General features: G+C 41.4%; 1 protein-coding gene and 2 long non-coding RNA genes across 15 annotated transcripts in view; 2 read left to right on the top strand and 1 right to left on the bottom strand.

Moving 5' to 3' along the window:
- Positions 1–2,867, top strand: part of LOC111258903 (uncharacterized) — a 23,357-nt gene extending 20,490 nt beyond the window's left edge. For 3 of the 4 annotated variants that reach the window (XR_002679275.2, XR_002679276.2, XR_002679277.2), the window contains 2 exons: positions 2,176–2,346; positions 2,776–2,867. This is a non-coding gene — a long non-coding RNA (uncharacterized LOC111258903). Of the gene's footprint in view, positions 1–1,977; positions 2,066–2,175; positions 2,347–2,775 lie in introns of all 4 variants that reach the window. The other variant, XR_015310355.1, reaches the window with a different exon arrangement.
- PMCA (plasma membrane calcium-transporting ATPase 3) overlaps positions 1–10,017 on the bottom strand; it is a 79,184-nt gene extending 69,167 nt beyond the window's left edge. For 7 of the 10 annotated variants that reach the window (XR_002679267.2, XR_002679268.2, XM_022830464.2 and 4 more), the window contains exons 1-8: positions 9,428–9,553; positions 7,244–7,293; positions 6,710–6,815; positions 4,169–5,871; positions 3,244–3,406; positions 2,592–2,976; positions 2,125–2,319; positions 956–1,021 (exon numbers count right to left, since the gene is read on the bottom strand). Coding sequence is in view for 8 of the 10 variants with exons in the window: in XM_022830464.2 (XP_022686199.1) it covers positions 956–1,021; positions 2,125–2,319; positions 2,592–2,976; positions 3,244–3,406; positions 4,169–4,281 (922 nt within the window). In the remaining 2 variants the exon portion in view is untranslated. Of the gene's footprint in view, positions 1–955; positions 1,022–2,124; positions 2,320–2,591; positions 2,977–3,243; positions 3,407–4,168; positions 5,872–6,709; positions 6,816–7,243; positions 7,294–9,427; positions 9,554–9,923 lie in introns of those variants that run through there. The other 3 variants (XM_086967626.1, XM_022830462.2, XM_086967627.1) reach the window with 3 other exon arrangements.
- Positions 5,878–10,161, top strand: LOC147753713 (uncharacterized). The gene is made up of 2 exons (XR_015310357.1): positions 5,878–6,049; positions 9,204–10,161. It is a non-coding gene; the product is annotated as an uncharacterized LOC147753713 (long non-coding RNA).
- Positions 10,162–12,262: the final 2,101 nt, after the last annotated feature.

Genomic DNA, 12,262 nt, shown 5'->3' with positions numbered 1-12,262 from the left:
AAAAAAAAAAAAAAAAAAAGCGTCGACATTCAATCACATCAACAAAAAAAAACTACTGTAATTAAATCACGTACAGATCATCTACGCCACAATAAATGACTAAGGAATGTTCATTAGCAACTATTGTGAACGAAAGTGAAGGTCTGACGGTTTTTAAGGGTAATCCTTCAATGACAGTCAAACCAATTATTTTTGGATTCGGACCTGAATGTATGTGTATAGCATAAGTGTGCTTGTTAACTACCAAATTTGCCGATTGGCATAAACATAAGACATCGATAAACAACAAATGTCCTTCGAAAAATATAGGTCCAGTAGCAGCGTTTGTCGAGTGACGCAAAATGTAAACAAAGCATACACAACGGCGACATCCAGGTGTAAAAGAAACAGTCGGATCATGGGAAATATTAGGTAACTTTGTTTACCGACCAGAACGTATGGAAACGATGGTGCGAAGTTCTATTAATATTCATGGAATTATAAAACGAACAGGGCCAAAAGCACAAACGCTTAAGCGTATGGTGGAAAGCAGATATTTAGACACGTACCCATCCATTTATACACGTAAAAAAAACAAACGTTTACAGCCACAGTTAACGACAGAACAACGTGTTCCTTCTGTTCAACGAACAAACAGAAGCAGTCAAATCACGCATCGCAATCACGTATTGCATATCATCCATCATTCACGCGCTTTTTTTTATAGGTTTATGGCCATTTATAACTTTTCGATTTGTATGTTCGACATACATCTCGAACGGGGCACAGAGAAGGCTCCACCAAAGGCCGGCTTCTTTTACATATACACACACCCAATCACACACAAGCCGATAAATTGAATGAACTACGATTAGCACACGTAATGTGTATGCTATTTATGGTAGAGATGCCGGCCTCGGCTTAGAATCTCCTATTTGTGACGTCGTCCAACCTGCAACCTGCCACGGGTGTCTACCTTGGTTCTGGGCGCAGGCCGGCTCACAATTGAAACTCTTAGACGCACGAGGAGAACGTCTAGCATCTGATGAGCATCCAAAACAAATCAACATGACAGACCATTACATTACCAACAGTTCAATCAAATCAGTCATTAATTATCCACCATATAAAAGTACTAGTCGCGGTAATAGCAGTGGTAATAAAACCGCTGCTGCCAAAGAAAGTCTCGTACACCGCCTGTTGTCATCAGAAAATCAGCGTGCGACTGCTACTATAGCAACTACTAAGCCTATCGTGTATAATCATCGTCACCCACATTATAATCATAGTTTGTTTGATTCCGTTTAGTCTATAGTAATCAATCAGTTATTCTCCATCATCCAAGGAAAAAGCACAATTCAATAACGCGTAACTCGTACGCGTCGAAGTGACATGTTAGGAGGCTGTTGTCTACACTGACGGTTAGCTTGCTTCTAAACCGCAAGGTGACAGACAGCCTTCAACGTGGACTTGGACACGGGGAATGCGATCAGGTAAAGGGATATTGGGAATATTGCGACTGAAAGAGGGGGCAGAACTCATCGGTTGATTAATTGGCCAAATCGATCAAAAAGCTTTCAATCATGTCACCTTATCGTAAATTATCATCGTCAGCCATTCAATCAATCAGTCAATTGTAATCATCATTAACCTACTCTACGGGTGTATAATAAAGATGTATGCAATGAAATGTAAGTATATAGAGCGAGGTAAGATTTGTGCGCAAGGCGCAGCTAACATGCCGACTATAGCCGACGGTAAAAACTACTAATTCGGACTAAAATAATAGGGCAGCAAAAAAAAATTGAAGATCAGACATCCTCCGCCCTCTTGCCAACAAATAATTTGACTTAAGATACGGGCAGGCTTGCTGCAAGGAAATGGCCACTTGTCGTTCAAGCACTATGGGCGACTGATTCTGTTTTTGACAAATTGTTGGCTACCACTAGCAAATATATATATATATATATATATATATATATATATTTGTTTGTAAAGGCTTTCAGGTTTATATTTTCATGAGTGTCCCGCAATCGCGCCTTATTCAAGAACTGAGAGCAAAAGACCGACAGAGACTCGCAAACAGGTTTGTTTGTTTAACCATTGTCTGTCGTTGCTTGGCGATTCTGGGACGTGGAGACTCACCCTTTTTTTTCTTCTTGCCACCACTTTCCTTGGCGCCCTCCGTGTGGGCAGCACCGAGGAGCGTAAGGATGATACCAGCTTGCGAGTTGACGCCGACCGCAGTCACGAGAACCTTCCCACTGCCCTCCATCACATGAGTACCAGAGAATAGCATGGGATCTTGATTTTCTCCTTTCTTCACGTGATCTGACTCTCCTGCAAGTCAGTGCCCCGCATTAACAAGTGAGAACTGGCTTAAATTAATTTTTCAGGTATAAGTATGGGCTATATCATAGAGGTACAATACTGATGTGCTTTAAGGTGAATAAAAGGATATATATATATAGTCACATAGCAAAATATTTACAAATTTTACAAATAAATCCTATGGCTACGTAAGCGCAGAGAAAATAACTGTGACGCACACGTTTATGTTGACCAACGACAAAACCAAAACTTTTCAGTATATATATATATGTAATTCGTACCTGTAAGAGTGGATTCATCAATTTTGAGATCGTTAGACTGGATGATAATTCCATCCGCGGGCAGCAGGTCTCCGTACTTAACCTGACATATGTCACCAACTACTATCTCTGCAACCCCGATCTGCTTCACCTCACCCCTCCGAATCACGGCGAATGTGTGTTCCTGCTCTATACGATTTTGCAGGCCTCGAAATTGGCGTTCCTTGGTATAATCATTGAATGCTGTGACTAGTACCACAATGACGACAGAGACCAAAATAGCCACTCCTTCTATCCAGCCGGCCTCGGAATCGCCTCCTTCTTCTCCTGGGAGCCCATGATCACCTTCCCCTTCGCCGTGCTCGGGTTCAATAAATGCCAGCACCAGCGATACAAATGCTGCAACCTGTGAAACGATAGTCAAAGAGTTATTGCATTCGCACATAGGAACAGGCAAATACAAATGTGTTTAAAGATCGGATGAAGAACGCACGTACAGATTAAGAACATGCCAGCTATGACAACCAACCCGAATTTCGTGAAAATATGTAAACGTTTAGAATAAGTGACCATTGGCGCTGCACATTTAAAGATTTCACACACGCCTATATTAAAAGAGATGATTAATAAAGATGAATAGTAATGATGACTGGTAGCGATTAGTGATACTTACTTGCAAAATAATTAGCGTCATGTCTTGTAAAGCTTCCCATACTAACTGTAAGAATGTCTTAGGCGGTTTTGGTGGAATCGAATTAGCTCCGTAGAAATTTCTACGCCCTTCAAGGTCCCGCTCATCGCCAGTGAGACCGTCCGTCGGTGATGTGTGCAGTTTCCTGAAGACACACATCGTTAGCAAAGGAGAGTTAGTCTCAAGCATTACCACAAGGCTGTCGGTGCTACCAAAAACCAAAGAAAAAGCATTAGATTTGCAGTAGCAACATGAACAAATAGCATGAAGGTAGTTGAACAAGATATTACTGAAGTCCGACAGGCGAGGTAATCATATAAATGACAGATACGCACAGTCACTGTGGAACGATTAGAACCAACTAAGAACGGCTTGCTAACTGAGAAAGGTTACGATAGAGTGTACACATCGTTGGACAACAAACCACCTCGCCCTCTTTCCATAACTATCCCAACATCATGGATACTCTTTGATGTTTATCATATTGACGCCTCCATATGCACGAACTCCGAAAAATCTACTTCAAACAAAAAACAGTACTGACAGTAATTATCAACATTTATGTTTGTTTATAAAAGTTTTGAGGAATAGTGCGATTTTGCGCCACTAAGCAACACACTTCAGTGGAATGATCAAGGGCGCTTTAATGTGAGACACCACTATAAAAGTGAGACTTCACCACGCACTCCTAGATAACATGTTGATATAAACAAGGATGAAAAAAATCTTATTTTCAAAGCTATCGCATATTGCTCGTTCAAATGAAAGTCTTGGCTAGGTTTTAATCATAGATGCACTTTCAGATATTAAACTTAACCGTGATACTTTGACTATGAGACATCTATGATTTATAGCGGTACGTGTGTATTTACTTAGTAAACTATATTAATAAAGTCTAGTTACTCACTTGCACAGTTCCTGGACACCTCCGTAGTCGTCCCGTATCCGTTGAATAGCTTCTGCTCCGCGAGTCTCCATCAATTCACGGAGCTGCTGCACCGATACCGTAAACGAAGCCATTTTTACGGTTTGTCGTCGCCCCTTTTCTTGACGCAATAAAATGTGATTTTTTCAACAATTAATGAATGGTTGTTACGTCGCTGTATTGTCGTTGCTCTCGTGCTTATTATAAGTTTCTTATCATAATATCACCCTGCAATGGTGGATACGAAAGATCGGTCCTAACAGTTGTTCGCTCGTTGCCAGTTACCAGTGGCGGAGGACAGCGTTACTAAAACTGAAGGGCTTAATTGGTGATGGACGTTTCTTGTTGTTGTCGTCGCCGTCCTCAGTTTGTTACTACTTCCGTTTGTCTCTCATCAAAATCTAAACTCGCACATAAGCTCAGCTTTGCGTTCACGCTTAACACGTACACCACAGGCAAACAGTCAGCCAAACAACAGTCAAATAGACTCTTCAATCCCTTCACTTAGACTCTTCGGTCACGCACAGACGACAGAGAAATACAAAGTTAGACAATTGATCAACAGTGAATTATCGGTCGGCAGAAACCTAGCCGATCAATGAAATGTTATCGAGTAAAAGATCGATGAACAATCATCAACAATCCAGCAGCACGTGACACCACTCGATCATTGGTGGATGATGCCTTTTTTCTTAATCGGTGATTAACGATTAAGTAAAAGCTGTTGAAGATGTTTTCTATAGTTCCTGCAATTGCCGTACACTGCTCGAGCCTCGACTCTATTTCTACAGCCGGCCGTTGTCTTATTTTCAATTAGCTTGGACTTGGACTTGGACTTGGTCTTGTTGTTGTCGCTGCTGCCGCCGTCGTTGTTCCGTATTTTAATAAGACGGGCAACGGCAGACTTAGGACGTGATTACTTTCAGTAAACTACCCACAAGGCGCCAGATCATCAATCATTCAATCAATCAGCCAATCAGTCAGTCAGGCATCAAGCAGAGTCAATCAGCCAACCAGCCAGGCTTCTGCGTTCCGTCCTCGTTAAACAGTCGTCGAACACCGGCGAAAGTGTCTTGAATGAGAATATTAATGGATGTTGTAGTGGGGTTCATCCGATATTGAGTTTTTTTTCGCTGCAGGGCTATCTAGTCGTAGTAACAATGGACACTACTGTAGCAATCTCCGTGTTAACCGTGTGGTTTGAATCTTTTGCTGTTACTCTTATGTAGGGTCAAGTCGCTCACTCCGTTGTTGGCACGCCACCTCCTCTCACGGTGATTTTCGTGCTCAGTTCTTAAGAGTAGCTTGACTACTAAGTAACATATGGTTGTGTTTTTTTGATTTACTGTTGCTGCTGCTTATGTAAGGGATTGTTCTTGTTATCTTTGTTGTTGTTTTTGTCAGTAGTGCTGCTGCTGTTGATGTTGTTCTTGGTATTGTTGTTGTTGTTCTTGTCGTCGTCGTCGTCGTTGCTCTTATCAACAGGTGTTCTATGAGTCGCTGGCCCGGGATGCTGCTGGGCCTGCCCAGGACCTATGAGGCCTGGCGGCAGTTGGTTAGTGGCTCGCCAGATGGCCTGCGGATGTGCTGCTGCTTAGCAAACCCTCCCCACACTGGACAATGTCCCTCACTGCGACCTCGTCGACTGCGACCACCTCTGCTCCGCGACAGCAGTACAACTGCAGCTGTAACCAAGAGGGACAAGCAACGACAACAACAACAACAACAACAACAAGAAAACAAGTGGCAACAATGGATTGGCGGCGACGGCAGTTTTGGTGTTGTCATTGATGATTGTGGTGGCGGTGGCAGGCCCCAAGCACCACGACGGTCGCCGAATCCCACAAAATCACCAGCGTAAGGGTAAGATAGAGCACACCGCAAAACAAGCAGAGACACATGAAAAACCCGATAAAAGAGCACATATGTTAGTTTATTGACCCTAGTAGTCGTTTTGATTGGTTTTATATATATATATATAATATTTATATATATAAATTCATATAAAATATGTAAAATTATATATATAAAATTTTATGTAAAAAATAATCAATGCACTAGCAGCGATGAGCGTTATCTTCAACCCAGTCAACATTACCAAAAAGTACACTAACGTACAAAACTATTATCAAACAAAGCTAACGAAATATTTACATAATATCTTGGTAGTTCAAAAGAGGTATATGATTTCGTTCCCCAAAGTCAGTGTATAGAAAGGAATTGCCCATGTAGCCTCGCATATACTTTCAAATTAACGCTGTAGCTGAGGCATGGTGTTTGTTAACCTTCATAAATTAAAGCTTTTTTCATCCTCCAGAGTTTAAAAGCTTTCATCAATCAGAGAAAAATCAAATCAAAAAGGTAACGAAAGTTAAGTGATCATTCCAATAACTGAGCAGATTAAAAAAAGTATGCATAAAGTCAACAGCAATAATCGAAGAGGCAGACCCAATTTAGGCTCAAGCCTTAACTACGGAAAAAATAGCTACTTCATCCAGCGCCAAACCAATAAGAGACACTTACCACATGAATTAATGTACAATAATACCACAATCGTAATGGTTGATAATAGGAAGAAATTACGACGCTAAGAGTTAACGTAGTAGTCAGAGAAAGTTAGAATTAATTTCTGTAATAAGAAACCAAGCAAAAACAGAACATAAAAGCCAAAGTTAAACTCAAATAGAACAAATTATAGGGAAAAATTAACCAAAGAACAACACTATTATATATAGTAACTATAAGAATGGTATCTATGTATATATGTTACGTTATGTTGGCTGAGCATCTATTAACAGAACTTACGTTGCACAGTTCATACTACTCAGTGCGTTCGCAATAGCTGAAGGCGTTGCCGTGCGTTCTCTAATGTTTAAATATAGTTAAATACCAATGTATTTAGGGTTACATTTCTGTGGAGAAAGCCAAGCTGGTGCTAACGCAATATTTTAAGGAAGCAATATTTCGTCACAAAGTACCTATCTCATAAGTCAGTTCCAGCTGGAAACATTGTAAGTTGGCTAATAACCACCGAACGAGCCTATACGAAACACTTACCTGTAGCTCGCGATTGGTGAAGACATTCAGCATCGTGACCAAGCTAGATGCTGCAAAGAAACCACCAGCCAATGTTAGAATTTTAAATGTTACATCTCTGCGTTCATTACATCATACGTAAAGCTAGATCTTCTATCTGATATTAGAAAGCATTCGAGACCTTCCATTGAGAAATAACTGATCTACACTTGTACACGCGTAGACATAGATTTCTCGGCCTTTAAAATAGTAAAAAAATACCTCCTTGGAAGGATATGTGAGAAGACGGAATTAGTTTTACTTAGAGACCATCCTGAGCTGGCCGCTCAAACAGGTTTTCTATTCAAACAAATATTCTAAACAGATGTACTATTGAATATCATTGGCAAACAGGCCCATGACGTATTTGTCGAGAACGCCGGTATTCGCGCTGAACAGCTGCGTTGCAAGCTGAACCGAACATTATTAGCAGCCAAAACATGGCCTAGCTCGTAAAGGAGGCATTTTTACGTCAATCGCGCTAAGTTCTCCATGAGTGTCACTGCTGCTGCTATATTGACCACCCGAGAATAATCTCAGACTGCTCTAATGCCTATCATGCAGGCACAATTTATAGACAAGAATCAAAACGAGTATGGGTTTACTCAGTAATGCTTGTTTATGACTAAAACGTTGTTGCTTTTTTGACATCTTCTTTTCAAATACAACCCTGTGTAGTAGTTGTTAGATAGACGAGTAAAGTACGTCAAAAAAAAAATGACAGTACCAGGAAATGTTATTTAAATAGGACACTCTCGCCAAATGAACGACCTGTTTTATGTTTCTAGCAACAATTCGTACCTCAGTTTCAACGATCGTTACGTGAAGCCTACGGTTTCCAACGTTTGAGTTCTGGAATTGACATTCCTAGAAGTACTATAGATTGTCGATCAAATAGCAGCTAGTAGCTAGCAACATTAGGATACTGACGCTGCTATCTCAGTGGACAATTCTCTAATTGATACAATGATATAGGTATATGAATCATTTCAATGCGTTTATTAAAAATAAAATACTGGCTGGCCTATAGCACCGCTGAACAGCGTGCTTTGTTTACTCGAAGCATTTAGAAAGATGTTTAGCAGTTTGCTTCCTAAAAAAATCCACAGCTTACATTGAACGCTAACCTGTTTCGTAGATATATAATCATCGGAATTGATAAAATCACAGGCCATATAAATAGGGTGCGATTATATCTTTTAGGAATCTGATCCAAGCAATCATAGAAATGAACCCAAACGCAACTAACTGTTCCTGGAGCACACCGAACCGATGCTAAACCGTGAATTACACGAAAATAATCACTTTTAAACCGTAAAATAAAGCGCATCCATGTGAAATATACAGTAGGTGAAATATGGCTGGCTGAGTAAGCAATGTAACGAGTGCACGTTGGACAGCGTAACCTGATTTCCTATTTACATCTTTTCTAAGAATTGACCCATTTAAGCACGTACTTGTCTGTTGAGAGCTGAATACAATTACGTAAATGTGAGAGACGGCCGGAAACATTCGTGTTATACAGCTCCATGGAGGCTATGTCCCATAAGGAACGGCACGTATTCGTGATAGGCACTTCGATTTTTCCTTACTTGATGCAAATGTCATTCTTTTTGCACTTGAATGTACTTCTTCATTCTACATTCAAGAATATGTCTGCATTGAGTATTAATAGGTGTGGGTACTAATGCTCGGTAACTCAGCAAGTAAACATAGAACTTCAAATCATCAAGAGGAACTTCCTTTTAACCACATGAGTGTTCTAAAACATCTTTTAGAATCTAATAATATTCTATATAGTCAGTTTGTTGAACGACTCACAGCGAACACAGATATTGCAGTAATCGCATTCAATTAATGAATAAATCGTTCCGCGTCCTACCTAATGCATAATGTGAAGAGCCAATCTAACATTCGTATCTTTTTGCTTTATGCTTGTTAGCTTCTCGATCAAAGGCTAACAGCATTGCAGCGGCGGAATCGTGCAACAGGGGAAATCTTATGCTGTGTCACGTATAGCCATCCACGCGAACAGTTGACCCAAGCTCTGTAGGATATCACACGAGTAGATTGTACGCGTGATCGAGTTTTTCGTATCGTATTACGAAAGCATCGGTTCGCTAAATTAAGATTTCTTGAGAGTTTCTAACTCTTAATACATTTTACCTGCTCTACGACGGACGTACTTATACACAAAAATAAGTGGTTTGTTGTTCCAAGGCATTTCACATTGAACTTGATATTCCTGCTAGAATTTTTCACACCAAATTAGGATCAACAATATCTTCTCGTCAATGCCATATGGACACAATTACAGATCACGAATCAACTTCTCTATGGTAGATACTTCAGCATTTTTCGTATTAACTGTGAACATCTGTCTTTGCATATTAAACACTAGGCCGTGATGACTCCATGTGAGATTAAAAGCCATATGGGCATTTGCCGCGCGCAGTGCGTTCGTTTGTGTCAAAACACTCCGCCCTTTCCCCTCACTGCCGCCCTTCATTATTTCGAACGGAGCGCGCGAGCATCTAAGTTCACAGGCCACCTATAATTCACTCCTTCCTGTTCGAAAAAAAGGATTGCCGCGCTTTTATTATGCAAAGTGATTGGCTTGGCTGCTTGCAAGGAAAAGATATATACAAGCAAAGGTACTCACAGGGGTGATCGTTGAACAAGGTGAGATGGTGGTACGTGGCTCGAGGCTGTAAGGATCGCTGCATGCGGGACACCTGCAAGTAGAAGAAAACACATCAAAGTAATACTAGGATATCGTGTTATAGGATAGGAATTTCGTAGATCAAAGCCTAGCGCAACATACAAAATATGACTCGAACTCATTACTGATCTCTTAAATTCAGTGGTTAAAATAAAATAACACCATTTCGTCTATCACATCGCTTGCGTTTTTATTCCTCACTACGTGTTTTGACGGCAGATCAGAGCACCAGTAGTCTACCGGCCATTTTTAAACCCTATTCATTACCCGAACCAGTCCTTTTCTCTAGGCGACTATTTTGCATTCATATATTGCGATCATTTCACATTTTCGTTCCCCTTGGCTGTCTTTCGAGCCATAGTCATACATACTTCCATGTGGAAATCAGACGCGGGATCAGTCGTACGCCTCTGGCAGATAAATTGCCACGAGTGCAGAGGAAGTAGGTGAAAGGAGCTGAATGATTCATACCGGCCGACCAGCACCGATCACCAGAACAATATGGCCAAGAAAAACAGTGAGAAGCGGCCGTGTTACTTCAGTAATCTACTTCCTTTTCTCCCCTAAAAGATTTCTAATTCTTAGCCATCCGCGTTTTCTCGCTCGCTTCGATTGTTGGTCAGCTGTCAACAGTGTAGTGAGATGTATATGAATATACACATCTAGCTAGACAATCTATGAAAAAGGCCATTGATTTTAGGTTCGAAAACGCGGACCCGAGCATGCACTCGACTTAGCTACCTGACCGATGACCGATCAGCCGAGCTGCGACAATAACTCCAATCAACGCTAAACGGTCATCATTGAGGCGTCGTCTGTTGTTCACCTTTGCGCTTGTGTATATACATCGAACTCGATCGGTCGTGTTAATGCCGCTAAGGTTTTTCTACCGCGCTGTTCATCGTTGCAGCCGCTGAATGTTCGTCTCTGGTAAACGACAGACAGAGAATGTTTATTATTTAGATTCTTCGATAGAAAGAAATAGAAACGAACGATACCAGCGCTCATCATCGGCACGGTGACGTCCGGCTAACAGTAGCGATTCATCATCATCATCATCATCATCATCATCACAGTAAAACCGCATTCGATCTACGTGACGCACTCGCTGATGGACTCCGCCGTTTACGTGACATAGTGTAGTATAGTCGTATAGTAGTACAAGTAACAACAACAACAACGTATGGCATAGCTTTAAGTAGCGTCTTCACAACAAAGGCTATGGTCTGACAATACCCGAGTGGCATGCCAACATGGATTGCCAAAACATGCGGGTACTAAGCACACACACACACACACACGATGGCGCAACTCGTTATAGTCGGTTCATTACAGAGTCACGCTTTTTTGAATGAGAATTCCGTCATGGAACAAATTTAAGATAAGCACCTTACCAGCTTGCTTGATCTCCATATCCTTCCGGTGCTAAGGAGATGATTAAGCTAGCCGATGCTATACCACTAGACGAAAGCGTCATTGTTGTCGCCACTGTTGCCGCCATCGAACGACGCGATGACAACCATGTACATCGTAAATTTTTATACACATATACACAGCAAGAATCGGTGGGTCAGTGCGGGCACTTCTGTCGATAGTGGTGATCATGACGCTAATGATGATGATGATGATGATGATGATGACGACGTTGGCCGTCAGTGGAGATGATGGCTGACGATGACGGTGGCAGCGCCGACACAAATGCGACGTATTTGGTGAACTTCTCGGCGGCGGCGGCGGCAGTACCAATCGCTAAGTGACAGGAACGAAGAGTTAAAAGCAAGAAGCCACGGTCACGGAGACGGGCATCGCGGTCAACGACGCTACGTGTTACCAATGGCATTGACACATTAATCATAGAACCACGTCATCACCGTCGCCGCCGCCGCCGCCGCCGCCATGTTCAACAATTCAATTTGTATAAAGGCAAGAGGTACAGAGGCAGGACGATTGTCACAGCAACTGCTTAGTCGCCCTATTTATCAAGAGTTCGATTATTGCGGCTTAAGGTGAAGATTTGGTTTTTACGAAAACAGACTGCATATCTAATCTCAATAGCAAAATCTGAAGGAGTAAAATGATACGTATTCACTAGTTGCTTTTTTTTTTTTCTAAGAAAATTATTTTGCGTTACACGTTTCGCCAGGTGCTAATACCTCAAATGGGTTTGAGGTGCAATTAAGATTTGTACGATATTGCAAAGTTTGAAAAAAATAGCGAACGCTCTCTAGAGTATGACGACACAATTTACCACCTTCCCTTCTCAGTGATCTTTAGGCGCC

The sequence above is a fragment of the Varroa jacobsoni genome, unplaced genomic scaffold (genome assembly GCF_002532875.2).
Source record: "Varroa jacobsoni isolate VJ856 unplaced genomic scaffold, vjacob_1.0 scaffold_275, whole genome shotgun sequence".
Taxonomy (NCBI): Eukaryota; Metazoa; Arthropoda; class Arachnida; order Mesostigmata; family Varroidae; genus Varroa; species Varroa jacobsoni.
Note: the sequence above shows the minus strand (reverse complement) of the source record. Positions and strands in the feature narration are given on the sequence as shown.